This window comes from Petromyzon marinus, unplaced genomic scaffold (assembly GCF_048934315.1).
Source record: "Petromyzon marinus isolate PM22_M1 ecotype Great Lakes invasive population unplaced genomic scaffold, UKy_Petmar_22M1.pri1.0 PM_G_Scaffold_34, whole genome shotgun sequence".
Lineage (NCBI taxonomy): Eukaryota > Metazoa > Chordata > Hyperoartia > Petromyzontiformes > Petromyzontidae > Petromyzon > Petromyzon marinus.
Genome location: NW_027422917.1, coordinates 1,400,329 through 1,416,613, shown reverse-complemented (window position 1 = coordinate 1,416,613; position 16,285 = coordinate 1,400,329). Strand labels below are relative to the sequence as shown.

Genomic DNA, 16,285 nt, shown 5'->3' with positions numbered 1-16,285 from the left:
TCTACGGGTCTCTGTGTGTGGTGAGTCTGTGGGTCTCTGTGTGGTGAGTCTGTGGGTCTCTGTGTGGTGAGTCTATGGGTCTCTGTGTGGTGAGTCTATGGGTCTCTGTGTGGTGAGTCTATGGGTCTCTGTGTGGTGAGTCTATGGGTCTCTGTGTGTGGTGAGTTTATGGGTCTCTGTGTGTGGTGAGTCTATGGGTCTCTGTGTGTGGTGAGTCTGTGGGTCTCTGTGTGGTGAGTCTGTGGGTCTCTGTGTGGTGAGTCTGTGGGTCTCTGTATGGTGAGTCTATGGGTCTCTATGTGTGGTGAGTCTATGGGTCTCTGTGTGATGAGTCTATGGGTCTCTGTGTGGTGAGTCTATGGGTCTCTGTGTGGTGAGTCTGTGGGTCTCTGTGTGTGGTGAGTCTGTGGGTCTCTGTGTGGTGAGTCTATGGGTCTCTGTGTGGTGAGTCTGTGGGTCTCTGTGTGGTGAGTCTATGGGTCTCTGTGTGGTGAGTCTATGGGTCTCTGTGTGGTGAGTCTATGGGTCTCTGTGTGGTGAGTCTATAAGTATCTGTGTGTGCTGAGTCTATGAGTCTCTGTGTGTGGTGAGTCTATGGGTCTCTGTGTGTGGTGAGTCTATGGGTCTCTGTGTGTGGAGAGTCTATGGGTCTCTGTGTGTGGTGAGTCTATGAGTCTCTGTGTGTGGTGAGTCTGTGGGTCTCTGTGTGTGGTGAGTCTATGGGTCTCTGTGTGTGGTGAGTCTATGGGTCTCTGTGTGTGGTGAGTCTATGGGTCTCTGTGTGTGGTAAGTCTATGGGTATCTGTGTGTGGTGAGACTATGGTCTCTGTGTGTGGTGAGTCTATGGGTCTCTGTGTGTGGTGAGTCTATGGGTCTCTGTGTGTGGTGAGTCTATGGGTCTCTGTGTGTGGTGAGTCTATGGGTCTCTGTGTGTGGTGAGTCTATGGGTCTCTGTGTGTGGTGAGTCTATGGGTCTCTGTGTGTGGTGAGTCTATGAGTCTCTGTGTGTGGTGAGTCTGTGGGTCTCTGTGTGTGGTGAGTCTATGGGTCTCTGTGTGTGGTGAGTCTATGGGTCTCTGTGTGTGGTGAGTCTATGGGTCTCTGTGTGGTGAGTCTGTGGGAGTCTCTGTGTGGTGAGTCTGTGGGTCTCTTTGTGAGTCTATGGGTCTCTGTGTGTGGAGAGTCTGTGGGTCTCTGTGTGGTGAGTCTGTGGGTCTCTGTGTGGTGAGTCTATGGGTCTCTATGTGGTGAGTCTGTGGGTCTCTGTGTGGTGAGTCTGTGGGTCTCTGTGTGGTGAGTCTGTGGGTCTCTGTGTGTGGTGAGTCTGTGGGTCTGTGTGTGGTGAGTCTGTGGGTCTGTGTGTGGTGAGTCTGTGGGTCTCTGTGTGTGGTGAGTCTATGGGTCTCTGTGTGGTGAGTCTGTGGGTCTCTGTGTGGTGAGTCTGTGGGTCTCTGTGTGGTGAGTCTGTGGGTCTCTGTGTGGTGAGTCTGTGGGTCTCTGTGTGTGGTGAGTCTGTGGGTCTCTGTGTGGTGAGTCTGTGGGTCTCTGTGTGGTGAGTCTGTGGGTCTCTGTGTGTGGTGAGTTTGTGAGTCTCTGTGTGGTGAGTCTGTGGGTCTCTGTGTGGTGAGTCTATGAGTCTCTGTGTGGTGAGTCTGTGGGTGTCTGTGTGGTGAGTCTGTGGGTCTCTGTGTGTGGTGAGTATGTTGGTCTCTGTGTGTGATGAGTCTATGGGTCTCTGTGTGGTGAGTCTATGGGTCTCTGTGTGGTGAGTCTGTGGGTCTCTGTGTGTGATGAGTCTGTGGGTCTCTGTGTGGTGAGTCTATGGGTCTCTGTGTGGTGAGTCTGTGGGTCTCTTTGTGAGTCTATGGGTCTCTGTGTGTGGTGAGTCTGTGGGTCTCTGTGTGGTGAGTCTGTGGGTCTCTGTGTGATGATTCTATGGGTCTCTGTGTGGTGAGTCTGTGGGTCTCTGTGTGTGGTGAGTTTGTGAGTCTCTGTGTGGTGAGTCTGTGGGTCTCTGTGTGGTGAGTCTATGAGTCTCTGTGTGGTGAGTCTGTGGGTGTCTGTGTGGTGAGTCTGTGGGTCTCTGTGTGTGGTGAGTCTGTTGGTCTCTGTGTGTGATGAGTCTATGGGTCTCTGTGTGGTGAGTCTATGGGTCTCTGTGTGGTGAGTCTGTGGGTCTCTGTGTGTGGTGAGTCTGTGGGTCTCTGTGTGGTGAGTCTATGGGTCTCTGTGTGGTGAGTCTGTGGGTCTCTGTGTGTGGTGAGTCTGTGGGTCTCTTTGTGAGTCTATGGGTCTCTGTGTGTGGTGAGTCTGTGGGTCTCTGTGCAGTGAGTCTGTGGGTCTCTGTGTGATGATTCTATGGGTCTCTGTGTGGTGAGTCTGTGGGTCTCTGTGTGGTGAGTCTATGGGTCTCTGTGTGGTGAGTCTACGGGTCTCTGTGTGTGGTGAGTCTGTGGGTCTCTGTGTGGTGAGTCTGTGGGTCTCTGTGTGGTGAGTCTATGGGTCTCTGTGTGGTGAGTCTATGGGTCTCTGTGTGGTGAGTCTATGGGTCTCTGTGTGGTGAGTCTATGGGTCTCTGTGTGTGGTGAGTTTATGGGTCTCTGTGTGTGGTGAGTCTATGGGTCTCTGTGTGTGGTGAGTCTGTGGGTCTCTGTGTGGTGAGTCTGTGGGTCTCTGTGTGGTGAGTCTGTGGGTCTCTGTATGGTGAGTCTATGGGTCTCTATGTGTGGTGAGTCTATGGGTCTCTGTGTGATGAGTCTATGGGTCTCTGTGTGGTGAGTCTATGGGTCTCTGTGTGGTGAGTCTGTGGGTCTCTGTGTGTGGTGAGTCTGTGGGTCTCTGTGTGGTGAGTCTATGGGTCTCTGTGTGGTGAGTCTGTGGGTCTCTGTGTTGTGAGTCTATGGGTCTCTGTGTGGTGAGTCTATGGGTCTCTGTGTGGTGAGTCTATGGGTCTCTGTGTGGTGAGTCTATAAGTATCTGTGTGTGGTGAGTCTATGGGTCTCTGTGTGTGGAGAGTCTATGGGTCTCTGTGTGTGGTGAGTCTATGAGTCTCTGTGTGTGGTGAGTCTGTGGGTCTCTGTGTGTGGTGAGTCTATGGGTCTCTGTGTGTGGTGAGTCTATGGGTCTCTGTGTGTGGTGAGTCTATGGGTCTCTGTGTGTGGTAAGTCTATGGGTATCTGTGTGTGGTGAGACTATGGTCTCTGTGTGTGGTGAGTCTATGGGTCTCTGTGTGTGGTGAGTCTATGGGTCTCTGTGTGTGGTGAGTCTATGGGTCTGTGTGTGTGGTGAGTCTATGGGTCTCTGTGTGTGGTGAGTCTATGGGTCTCTGTGTGTGGTGAGTCTATGGGTCTCTGTGTGTGGTGAGTCTATGAGTCTCTGTGTGTGGTGAGTCTGTGGGTCTCTGTGTGTGGTGAGTCTATGGGTCTCTGTGTGTGGTGAGTCTATGGGTCTCTGTGTGTGGTGAGTCTATGGGTCTCTGTGTGGTGAGTCTGTGGGACTCTCTGTGTGGTGAGTCTGTGGGTCTCTTTGTGAGTCTATGGGTCTCTGTGTGTGGAGAGTCTGTGGGTCTCTGTGTGGTGAGTCTGTGGGTCTCTGTGTGGTGAGTCTATGGGTCTCTGTGTGGTGAGTCTGTGGGTCTCTGTGTGGTGAGTCTGTGGGTCTCTGTGTGGTGAGTCTGTGGGTCTCTGTGTGTGGTGAGTCTGTGGGTCTGTGTGTGGTGAGTCTGTGGGTCTGTGTGTGGTGAGTCTGTGGGTCTCTGTGTGTGGTGAGTCTATGGGTCTCTGTGTGGTGAGTCTGTGGGTCTCTGTGTGGTGAGTCTGTGGGTCTCTGTGTGGTGAGTCTGTGGGTCTCTGTGTGGTGAGTCTGTGGGTCTCTGTGTGTGGTGAGTCTGTTGGTCTCTGTGTGTGATGAGTCTATGGGTCTCTGTGTGGTGAGTCTATGGGTCTCTGTGTGGTGAGTCTGTGGGTCTCTGTGTGTGGTGAGTCTGTGGGTCTCTGTGTGGTGAGTCTATGGGTCTCTGTGTGGTGAGTCTGTGGGTCTCTGTGTGTGGTGAGTCTGTGGGTCTCTGTGTGAGTGAGTCTGTGGGTCTCTGTGTGTGGTGAGTCTGTGGGTCTCTGTGTGGTGAGTCTGTGGGTCTCTTTGTGAGTCTATGGGTCTCTGTGTGTGGTTAGTCTGTGGGTCTCTGTGTGGTGAGTCTGTGGGTCTCTGTGTGATGATTCTATGGGTCTCTGTGTGGTGAGTCTCTGTGTGGTGAGTCTATGGGTCTCTGTGTGGTGAGTCTATGGGTCTCTGTGTGTGGTGAGTCTGTGGGTCTCTGTGTGGTGAGTCTGTGGGTCTCTGTGTGGTGAGTCTATGGGTCTCTGTGTGGTGAGTCTATGGGTCTCTGTGTGGTGAGTCTATGGGTCTCTGTGTGGTGAGTCTATGGGTCTCTGTGTGTGGTGAGTTTATGGGTCTCTGTGTGTGGTGAGTCTATGGGTCTCTGTGTGTGGTGAGTCTGTGGGTCTCTGTGTGGTGGGTCTCTGTGTGGTGAGTCTGTGGGTCTCTGTGTGGTGAGTCTATGGGTCTCTGTGTGTGGTGAGTCTATGGGTCTCTGTGTGATGAGTCTATGGGTCTCTGTGTGGTGAGTCTATGGGTCTCTGTGTGGTGAGTCTGTGGGTCTCTGTGTGTGGTGAGTCTGTGGGTCTCTGTGTGGTGAGTCTATGGGTCTCTGTGTGGTGAGTCTGTGGGTCTCTGTGTGGTGAGTCTATGGGGCTCTGTGTGGTGAGTCTATGGGTCTCTGTGTGGTGAGTCTATGGGTCTCTGTGTGTGGTGAGTCTATGGGTCTCTGTGTGTGGTGAGTCTATGAGTCTCTGTGTGTGGTGAGTCTGTGGGTCTCTGTGTGTGGTGAGTCTATGGGTCTCTGTGTGTGGTGAGTCTATGGGTCTCTGTGTGTGGTGAGTCTATGGGTCTCTGTGTGGTGAGTCTGTGGGACTCTCTGTGTGGTGAGTCTGTGGGTCTCTTTGTGAGTCTATGGGTCTCTGTGTGTGGAGAGTCTGTGGGTCTCTGTGTGGTGAGTCTGTGGGTCTCTGTGTGGTGAGTCTATGGGTCTCTGTGTGGTGAGTCTGTGGGTCTCTGTGTGGTGAGTCTGTGGGTCTCTGTGTGGTGAGTCTGTGGGTCTCTGTGTGTGGTGAGTCTGTGGGTCTGTGTGTGGTGAGTCTGTGGGTCTGTGTGTGGTGAGTCTGTGGGTCTCTGTGTGTGGTGAGTCTATGGGTCTCTGTGTGGTGAGTCTACGGGTCTCTGTGTGTGGTGAGTCTGTGGGTCTCTGTGTGGTGAGTCTGTGGGTCTCTGTGTGGTGAGTCTATGGGTCTCTGTGTGGTGAGTCTATGGGTCTCTGTGTGGTGAGTCTATGGGTCTCTGTGTGGTGAGTCTATGGGTCTCTGTGTGTGGTGAGTTTATGGGTCTCTGTGTGTGGTGAGTCTATGGGTCTCTGTGTGTGGTGAGTCTGTGGGTCTCTGTGTGGTGAGTCTGTGGGTCTCTGTGTGGTGAGTCTGTGGGTCTCTGCATGGTGAGTCTATGGGTCTCTATGTGTGGTGAGTCTATGGGTCTCTGTGTGATGAGTCTATGGGTCTCTGTGTGGTGAGTCTATGGGTCTCTGTGTGGTGAGTCTGTGGGTCTCTGTGTGTGGTGAGTCTGTGGGTCTCTGTGTGGTGAGTCTATGGGTCTCTGTGTGGTGAGTCTGTGGGTCTCTGTGTTGTGAGTCTATGGGTCTCTGTGTGGTGAGTCTATGGGTCTCTGTGTGGTGAGTCTATGGGTCTCTGTGTGGTGAGTCTATAAGTATCTGTGTGTGGTGAGTCTATGGGTCTCTGTGTGTGGAGAGTCTATGGGTCTCTGTGTGTGGTGAGTCTATGAGTCTCTGTGTGTGGTGAGTCTGTGGGTCTCTGTGTGTGGTGAGTCTATGGGTCTCTGTGTGTGGTGAGTCTATGGGTCTCTGTGTGTGGTGAGTCTATGGGTCTCTGTGTGTGGTAAGTCTATGGGTATCTGTGTGTGGTGAGACTATGGTCTCTGTGTGTGGTGAGTCTATGGGTCTCTGTGTGTGGTGAGTCTATGGGTCTCTGTGTGTGGTGAGTCTATGGGTCTCTGTGTGTGGTGAGTCTATGGGTCTCTGTGTGTGGTGAGTCTATGGGTCTCTGTGTGTGGTGAGTCTATGGGTCTCTGTGTGTGGTGAGTCTATGAGTCTCTGTGTGTGGTGAGTCTGTGGGTCTCTGTGTGTGGTGAGTCTATGGGTCTCTGTGTGTGGTGAGTCTATGGGTCTCTGTGTGTGGTGAGTCTATGGGTCTCTGTGTGGTGAGTCTGTGGGACTCTCTGTGTGGTGAGTCTGTGGGTCTCTTTGTGAGTCTATGGGTCTCTGTGTGTGGAGAGTCTGTGGGTCTCTGTGTGGTGAGTCTGTGGGTCTCTGTGTGGTGAGTCTATGGGTCTCTGTGTGGTGAGTCTGTGGGTCTCTGTGTGGTGAGTCTGTGGGTCTCTGTGTGGTGAGTCTGTGGGTCTCTGTGTGTGGTGAGTCTGTGGGTCTGTGTGTGGTGAGTCTGTGGGTCTGTGTGTGGTGAGTCTGTGGGTCTCTGTGTGTGGTGAGTCTATGGGTCTCTGTGTGGTGAGTCTGTGGGTCTCTGTGTGGTGAGTCTGTGGGTCTCTGTGTGGTGAGTCTGTGGGTCTCTGTGTGGTGAGTCTGTGGGTCTCTGTGTGTGGTGAGTCTGTTGGTCTCTGTGTGTGATGAGTCTATGGGTCTCTGTGTGGTGAGTCTATGGGTCTCTGTGTGGTGAGTCTGTGGGTCTCTGTGTGTGGTGAGTCTGTGGGTCTCTGTGTGGTGAGTCTATGGGTCTCTGTGTGGTGAGTCTGTGGGTCTCTGTGTGTGGTGAGTCTGTGGGTCTCTGTGTGAGTGAGTCTGTGGGTCTCTGTGTGTGGTGAGTCTGTGGGTCTCTGTGTGGTGAGTCTGTGGGTCTCTTTGTGAGTCTATGGGTCTCTGTGTGTGGTTAGTCTGTGGGTCTCTGTGTGGTGAGTCTGTGGGTCTCTGTGTGATGATTCTATGGGTCTCTGTGTGGTGAGTCTCTGTGTGGTGAGTCTATGGGTCTCTGTGTGGTGAGTCTATGGGTCTCTGTGTGTGGTGAGTCTGTGGGTCTCTGTGTGGTGAGTCTGTGGGTCTCTGTGTGGTGAGTCTATGGGTCTCTGTGTGGTGAGTCTATGGGTCTCTGTGTGGTGAGTCTATGGGTCTCTGTGTGGTGAGTCTATGGGTCTCTGTGTGTGGTGAGTTTATGGGTCTCTGTGTGTGGTGAGTCTATGGGTCTCTGTGTGTGGTGAGTCTGTGGGTCTCTGTGTGGTGGGTCTCTGTGTGGTGAGTCTGTGGGTCTCTGTGTGGTGAGTCTATGGGTCTCTGTGTGTGGTGAGTCTATGGGTCTCTGTGTGATGAGTCTATGGGTCTCTGTGTGGTGAGTCTATGGGTCTCTGTGTGGTGAGTCTGTGGGTCTCTGTGTGTGGTGAGTCTGTGGGTCTCTGTGTGGTGAGTCTATGGGTCTCTGTGTGGTGAGTCTGTGGGTCTCTGTGTGGTGAGTCTATGGGGCTCTGTGTGGTGAGTCTATGGGTCTCTGTGTGGTGAGTCTATGGGTCTCTGTGTGTGGTGAGTCTATGGGTCTCTGTGTGTGGTGAGTCTATGAGTCTCTGTGTGTGGTGAGTCTGTGGGTCTCTGTGTGTGGTGAGTCTATGGGTCTCTGTGTGTGGTGAGTCTATGGGTCTCTGTGTGTGGTGAGTCTATGGGTCTCTGTGTGGTGAGTCTGTGGGACTCTCTGTGTGGTGAGTCTGTGGGTCTCTTTGTGAGTCTATGGGTCTCTGTGTGTGGAGAGTCTGTGGGTCTCTGTGTGGTGAGTCTGTGGGTCTCTGTGTGGTGAGTCTATGGGTCTCTGTGTGGTGAGTCTGTGGGTCTCTGTGTGGTGAGTCTGTGGGTCTCTGTGTGGTGAGTCTGTGGGTCTCTGTGTGTGGTGAGTCTGTGGGTCTGTGTGTGGTGAGTCTGTGGGTCTGTGTGTGGTGAGTCTGTGGGTCTCTGTGTGTGGTGAGTCTATGGGTCTCTGTGTGGTGAGTCTGTGGGTCTCTGTGTGGTGAGTCTGTGGGTCTCTGTGTGGTGAGTCTGTGGGTCTCTGTGTGGTGAGTCTGTGGGTCTCTGTGTGTGGTGAGTCTGTTGGTCTCTGTGTGTGATGAGTCTATGGGTCTCTGTGTGGTGAGTCTATGGGTCTCTGTGTGGTGAGTCTGTGGGTCTCTGTGTGTGGTGAGTCTGTGGGTCTCTGTGTGGTGAGTCTATGGGTCTCTGTGTGGTGAGTCTGTGGGTCTCTGTGTGTGGTGAGTCTGTGGGTCTCTGTGTGAGTGAGTCTGTGGGTCTCTGTGTGTGGTGAGTCTGTGGGTCTCTGTGTGGTGAGTCTGTGGGTCTCTTTGTGAGTCTATGGGTCTCTGTGTGTGGTTAGTCTGTGGGTCTCTGTGTGGTGAGTCTGTGGGTCTCTGTGTGATGATTCTATGGGTCTCTGTGTGGTGAGTCTCTGTGTGGTGAGTCTATGGGTCTCTGTGTGGTGAGTCTATGGGTCTCTGTGTGTGGTGAGTCTGTGGGTCTCTGTGTGGTGAGTCTGTGGGTCTCTGTGTGGTGAGTCTATGGGTCTCTGTGTGGTGAGTCTATGGGTCTCTGTGTGGTGAGTCTATGGGTCTCTGTGTGGTGAGTCTATGGGTCTCTGTGTGTGGTGAGTTTATGGGTCTCTGTGTGTGGTGAGTCTATGGGTCTCTGTGTGTGGTGAGTCTGTGGGTCTCTGTGTGGTGGGTCTCTGTGTGGTGAGTCTGTGGGTCTCTGTGTGGTGAGTCTATGGGTCTCTGTGTGTGGTGAGTCTATGGGTCTCTGTGTGATGAGTCTATGGGTCTCTGTGTGGTGAGTCTATGGGTCTCTGTGTGGTGAGTCTGTGGGTCTCTGTGTGTGGTGAGTCTGTGGGTCTCTGTGTGGTGAGTCTATGGGTCTCTGTGTGGTGAGTCTGTGGGTCTCTGTGTGGTGAGTCTATGGGGCTCTGTGTGGTGAGTCTATGGGTCTCTGTGTGGTGAGTCTATGGGTCTCTGTGTGGTGAGTCTATGAGTATCTGTGTGTGCTGAGTCTATGAGTCTCTGTGTGGTGATGAGTCTATGAGTCTCTGTGTGCTGATTCTATGAGTCTCTGTGTGTGGTGAGTCTATGGGTCTCTGTGTGTGGTAAGTCTATGGGTCTCTGTGTGTGGTGAGACTATGGGTCTCTGTGTGTGGTGAGACTATGGGTCTCTGTGTGTGGTGAGTCTATGGGTCTCTGTGTGTGGTGAGTCTATGGGTCTCTGTGTGTGGTGAGTCTATGGGTCTCTGTGTGTGGTGAGTCTATGGGTCTCTGTGTGTGGTGAGTCTATGGGTCTCTGTGTGTGGTGAGTCTATGGGTCTCTGTGTGTGGTGAGTCTATGAGTCTCTGTGTGTGGTGAGTCTGTGGGTCTCTGTGTGTGGTGAGTCTATGGGTCTCTGTGTGTGGTGAGTCTGTGGGTCTCTGTGTGTGGTGAGTCTATGGGTCTCTGTGTGTGGTAAGTCTATGGGTTTCTGTGTGTGGTGAGACTATGGGTCTCTGTGTGTGGTGAGACTATGGGTCTCTGTGTGTGGTGAGTCTATGGGTCTCTGTGTGTGGTGAGTCTATGGGTCTCTGTGTGTGGTGAGTCTATGGGTCTCTGTGTGTGGTGAGTCTATGGGTCTCTGTGTGTGGTGAGTCTATGAGTCTCTGTGTGTGGTGAGTCTGTGGGTCTCTGTGTGTGGTGAGTCTATGGGTCTCTGTGTGTGGTGAGTCTGTGGGTCTCTGTGTGTGGTGAGTCTATGGGTCTCTGTGTGTGGTAAGTCTATGGGTCTCTGTGTGTGGTGAGACTATGGGTCTCTGTGTGTGGTGAGTCTATGGGTCTCTGTGTGTGGTGAGTCTATGGGTCTCTGTGTGTGGTGAGTCTATGGGTCTCTGTGTGTGGTGAGTCTATGGGTCTCTGTGTGTGGTGAGTCTATGGGTCTCTGTGTGTGGTGAGTCTATGGGTCTCTGTGTGTGGTGAGTCTATGAGTCTCTGTGTGTGGTGAGTCTGTGGGTCTCTGTGTGTGGTGAGTCTATGGGTCTCTGTGTGTGGTGAGTCTATGGGTCTCTGTGTGGTGAGTCTGTGGGACTCTCTGTGTGGTGAGTCTGTGGGTCTCTTTGTGAGTCTATGGGTCTCTGTGTGTGGAGAGTCTGTGGGTCTGTGTGGTGAGTCTGTGGGTCTCTGTGTGGTGAGTCTATGGGTCTCTGTGTGTGGTGAGTCTATGGGTCTCTGTGTGGTGAGTCTGTGGGTCTCTGTGTGGTGAGTCTGTGGGTCTCTGTGTGGTGAGTCTGTGGGTCTCTGTGTGTGGTGAGTCTGTGGGTCTGTGTGTGGTGAGTCTGTGGGTCTCTGTGTGTGGTGAGTCTATGGGTCTCTGTGTGGTGAGTCTGTGGGTCTCTGTGTGGTGAGTCTGTGGGTCTCTGTGTGGTGAGTCTGTGGGTCTCTGTGTGATGAGTCTGTGGGTCTCTGTGTGTGGTGAGTCTGTGGGCTCTGTGTAGTGAGTCTGTGGGTCTCTGTGTGGTGAGTCTGTGGGTCTCTGTGTGGTGAGTCTGTGGGTCTCTGTGTGTGGTGAGTCTGTGGGTCTCTGTGTGGTGAGTCTGTGGGTCTCTGTGTGTGGTGAGTTTGTGAGTCTCTGTGTGGTGAGTCTGTGGGTCTCTGTGTGGTGAGTCTATGAGTCTCTGTGTGGTGAGTCTGTGGGTGTCTGTGTGGTGAGTCTGTGGGTCTCTGTGTGTGGTGAGTCTGTTGGTCTCTGTGTGTGATGAGTCTATGGGTCTCTGTGTGGTGAGTCTGTGGGTCTCTGTGTGTGGTGAGTCTGTGGGTCTCTGTGTGAGTGAGTCTGTGGGTCTCTGTGTGTGGTGAGTCTGTGGGTCTCTGTGTGGTGAGTCTGTGGGTCTCTTTGTGAGTCTATGGGTCTCTGTGTGTGGTGAGTCTGTGGGTCTCTGTGTGGTGAGTCTGTGGGTCTCTGTGTGATGATTCTATGGGTCACTGTGTGGTGAGTCTGTGGGTCTCTGTGTGGTGAGTCTATGGGTCTCTGTGTGGTGAGTCTATGGGTCTCTGTGTGTGGTGAGTCTGTGGGTCTCTGTGTGGTGAGTCTGTGGGTCTCTGTGTGGTGAGTCTATGGGTCTCTGTGTGGTGAGTCTATGGGTCTCTGTGTGGTGAGTCTATGGGTCTCTGTGTGGTGAGTCTATGGGTCTCTGTGTGTGGTGAGTTTATGGGTCTCTGTGTGTGGTGAGTCTATGGGTCTCTGTGTGTGGTGAGTCTGTGGGTCTCTGTGTGGTGAGTCTGTGGGTCTCTGTGTGGTGAGTCTGTGGGTCTCTGTGTGGTGAGTCTATGGGTCTCTGTGTGTGGTGAGTCTATGGGTCTCTGTGTGATGAGTCTATGGGTCTCTGTGTGGTGAGTCTATGGGTCTCTGTGTGGTGAGTCTGTGGGTCTCTGTGTGTGGTGAGTCTGTGGGTCTCTGTGTGGTGAGTCTATGGGTCTCTGTGTGGTGAGTCTATGGGGCTCTGTGTGGTGAGTCTATGGGTCTCTGTGTGGTGAGTCTATGGGTCTCTGTGTGGTGAGTCTATGAGTATCTGTGTGTGCTGAGTCTATGAGTCTCTGTGTGGTGATGAGTCTATGAGTCTCTGTGTGCTGATTCTATGAGTCTCTGTGTGTGGTGAGTCTATGGGTCTCTGTGTGTGGTGAGTCTATGGGTCTCTGTGTGTGGTGAGACTATGGGTCTCTGTGTGTGGTGAGTCTATGGGTCTCTGTGTGTGGTGAGTCTATGGGTCTCTGTGTGTGTTGAGTCTATGGGTCTCTGTGTGTGGTGAGTCTATGGGTCTCTGTGTGTGGTGAGTCTATGAGTCTCTGTGTGTGGTGAGTCTGTGGGTCTCTGTGTGTGGTGAGTCTATGGGTCTCTGTGTGGTGAGTCTGTGGGTCTCTGTGTGATGATTCTATGGGTCACTGTGTGGTGAGTCTGTGGGTCTCTGTGTGGTGAGTCTATGGGTCTCTGTGTGGTGAGTCTATGGGTCTCTGTGTGTGGTGAGTCTGTGGGTCTCTGTGTGGTGAGTCTGTGGGTCTCTGTGTGGTGAGTCTATGGGTCTCTGTGTGGTGAGTCTATGGGTCTCTGTGTGGTGAGTCTATGGGTCTCTGTGTGGTGAGTCTATGGGTCTCTGTGTGTGGTGAGTTTATGGGTCTCTGTGTGTGGTGAGTCTATGGGTCTCTGTGTGTGGTGAGTCTGTGGGTCTCTGTGTGGTGAGTCTGTGGGTCTCTGTGTGGTGAGTCTGTGGGTCTCTGTGTGGTGAGTCTATGGGTCTCTGTGTGTGGTGAGTCTATGGGTCTCTGTGTGATGAGTCTATGGGTCTCTGTGTGGTGAGTCTATGGGTCTCTGTGTGGTGAGTCTGTGGGTCTCTGTGTGTGGTGAGTCTGTGGGTCTCTGTGTGGTGAGTCTATGGGTCTCTGTGTGGTGAGTCTATGGGGCTCTGTGTGGTGAGTCTATGGGTCTCTGTGTGGTGAGTCTATGGGTCTCTGTGTGGTGAGTCTATGAGTATCTGTGTGTGCTGAGTCTATGAGTCTCTGTGTGGTGATGAGTCTATGAGTCTCTGTGTGATGATTCTATGAGTCTCTGTGTGTGGTGAGGCTATGGGTCTCTGTGTGTGGTGAGTCTATGGGTCTCTGTGTGTGGTGAGACTATGGGTCTCTGTGTGTGGTGAGTCTATGGGTCTCTGTGTGTGGTGAGTCTATGGGTCTCTGTGTGTGGTGAGTCTATGGGTCTCTGTGTGTGGTGAGTCTATGGGTCTCTGTGTGTGGTGAGTCTATGAGTCTCTGTGTGTGGTGAGTCTGTGGGTCTCTGTGTGTGGTGAGGCTATGGGTCTCTGTGTGTGGTGAGTCTATGGGTCTCTGTGTGGTGAGTCTGTGGGACTCTCTGTGTGGTGAGTCTATGGGTCTCTGTGTGGTGAGTCTATGGGTCTCTATGTGTGTTGAGTCTGTGGGTCTCATCATCATCATCATAGTCATCATCGTCGTCATCGTCGTCATCGTCGTCATCGTCCTCGTCACGTTCCTCGCGCCGTCTGAGGTGCCACCCACCCAGCACGGACGGTGAGGGACCCTCCTCCCCGCCGGCCTTGCTCCACCGATATCTGATGGGCGACGTCCCCTCCGTGGACAGGCACTGCAGCGACAGCTCCTCGCCCTGCTGCAGCGAACCGTTCACCACGCAGCTGGGCTGGGACGGCTTCACTGTGCCAGGTGGGACAGTGGGGGGTGGGGGTGGGGCAGCAGGAGAAAGGGCTCACAACAGGCCCAAGTCCTCTCTGTTGCGCTCCGTTTGGCGCCTGTGGCCACGTGACGAAACAAGATCAACGTGCGCACGTAACACTCGTAGACACCCACGGGCACCCAGACACCCACGGGCACCCACAGAGAGCCGCAGACACAGAGACACCCACAGAGACCCACAGAGACACTCACAGAGACCCACAGAGACTCACAGAGACCCACAGACACCCACAGAGACCCACAGACACAGAGACACTCACAGAGACCCACAGAGACACCCACAGAGACCCACAGAGACCCACAGAGACTCACAGAGACCCACAGAGACCCGCAGACACAGAGACACTCACAGAGACTCACAAAGACCCACAGACACAGAGACACAGAGACACTCACAGAGACTCACAGAGACCCACAGACACCCAGACCCACAGAGACCCACAGACACAGAGACACCCACAGAGACCCACAGACACCCAGACCCACAGAGACCCACAGAGACCCGCAGACACAGAGACACCCACAGAGACCCACAGAGACTCACAGAGACCCAGAGACCCGCAGACACAGAGACCCACAGAGACCCACAGAGACCCACAGACACCCAGACCCACAGAGACCCACAGAGACCCACAGACACCCAGACCCACAGAGACCCACAGAGACCCACAGACGCCCAGACCCACAGAGACCCGCAGACACAAAGACTCACAGAGACCCACAGAGACCCGCAGACACAGAGACACCCACAGAGACTCACAGAGACCCACAGAGACGTGCAGACACAGAGACACCCATAGAGACCCACAGAGACCCACAGACACCCAGACCCACAGAGACCCACAGAGACCCACAGACACCCAGACCCACAGAGACCCGCAGACACAGAGACACTCACAGAGACCCAGAGACCCACAGACACAGAGACCCACAGAGACCCACAGAGACCCACAGAGACCCGCAGACACAGAGACACTCACAGAGACTCACAGAGACCCACAGACACAGAGACACTCACAGAGACTCACAGAGACCCACAGACACCCACAAAGACCCAGAGACCCGCAGACACAGAGACACCCACAGAGACCTGCAGAGACCCACAGACACCCAGACCCACAGAGACCCACAGACACAGAGACACCCACAGAGACCCACAGACACCCAGACCAACAGAGACCCACAGAGACCCGCAGACACAGAGACCCACAGAGACTCACAGAGACCCAGAGACCCGCAGACACAGAGACCCACAGAGACCCACAGAGACCCACAGACACCCAGACCCACAGAGACCCACAGACACCCAGAGACCCACAGAGACCCACAGACGCCCAGACCCACAGAGACCCGCAGACACAGAGACCCACAGAGACCCACAGAGACCCACAGACAACCAGACCCACAGAGAACCACAGAGACCCACAGACACCCAGAGACCCACAGAGACCCACAGACGCCCAGACCCACAGAGACCCGCAGACACAGAGACTCACAGAGACCCACAGAGACCCGCAGACACAGAGAGACTCACAGAGACCCAGAGACCCACAGACACAGAGACCCAGAGAGACCCACAGAGACTCACAGAGACCCGCAGACACAGAGACACTCACAGAGACCCACAGAGACCCACAGAGACCTGCAGACACAGAGACACCCACAGAGACCCAGAGACCCGCAGACACACAGACACCCACAGAGACCCAGAGACCCGCAGACACAGAGACACCCACAGAGACCTGCAGAGACCCACAGACACCCAGACCCACAGAGACCCACAGACACAGAGACACCCACAGAGACCCACAGACACCCAGACCCACAGAGACCCACAGAGACCCGCAGACACAGAGACACCCACAGAGACCCACAGAGACTCACAGAGACCCAGAGACCCGCAGACACAGAGACCCACAGAGACCCACAGAGACCCACAGACACCCAGACCCACAGAGACCCACAGAGACCCACAGACGCCCAGACCCACAGAGACCCGCAGACACAGAGACTCACAGAGACCCACAGAGACCCGCAGACACAGAGACACCCACAGAGACTCACAGAGACCCACAGAGACGTGCAGACACAGAGACACCCATAGAGACGCACAGAGACCCACAGACACCCAGACCCACAGAGACCCACAGAGACCCACAGACACCCAGACCCACAGAGACCCGCAGACACAGAGACACTCACAGAGACCCAGAGACCCACAGACACAGAGATCCACAGAGACCCACAGAGACCCGCAGACACAGAGACACTCACAGAGACTCACAGAGACCCACAGACACAGAGACACTCACAGAGACTCACAGAGACCCACAGACACCCACAAAGACCCAGAGACCCGCAGACACAGAGACATCCACAGAGACCTGCAGAGACCCACAGACACCCAGACCCACAGAGACCCACAGACACAGAGACACCCACAGAGACCCACAGACACCCAGACCCACAGAGACCCACAGACACAGAGACACCCACAGAGACCCACAGACACCCAGACCAACAGAGACCTACAGAGACCCGCAGACACAGAGACCCACAGAGACTCACAGAGACCCAGAGACCCGCAGACACAGAGACCCACAGAGACCCACAGAGACCCACAGACACCCAGACCCACAGAGACCCACAGACACCCAGAGACCCACAGAGACCCACAGACGCCCAGACCCACAGAGACCCGCAGACAACCAGACCCACAGAGACCCACAGAGACCCACAGAGACCCACAGACAACCAGACCCACAGAGACCCACAGAGACCCACAGAGACCCACAGACAACCAGACCCACAGAGAACCACAGAGACCCACAGACACCCAGAGACCCACAGAGACCCACAGACGCCCAGACCCACAGAGACACGCAGACACAGAGACTCACAGAGACCCACAGAGAC

At 54.2% G+C, this 16,285-nt stretch overlaps 1 protein-coding gene across 3 annotated transcripts in view; it reads right to left on the bottom strand.

Annotated features, from left to right (window-relative positions):
- The window catches only part of LOC142915740 (coxsackievirus and adenovirus receptor homolog), a 67,201-nt gene that overhangs the window by 33,713 nt on the left and 17,203 nt on the right, over window positions 1-16,285 (bottom strand). For all 3 annotated transcript variants that reach the window (XM_076061440.1, XM_076061441.1, XM_076061442.1), the window contains exon 4: window positions 13,178-13,330. In XM_076061440.1, the coding sequence (XP_075917555.1) occupies window positions 13,178-13,330 (153 nt within the window). The remainder of the gene's footprint in view (window positions 1-13,177; window positions 13,331-16,285) is intronic.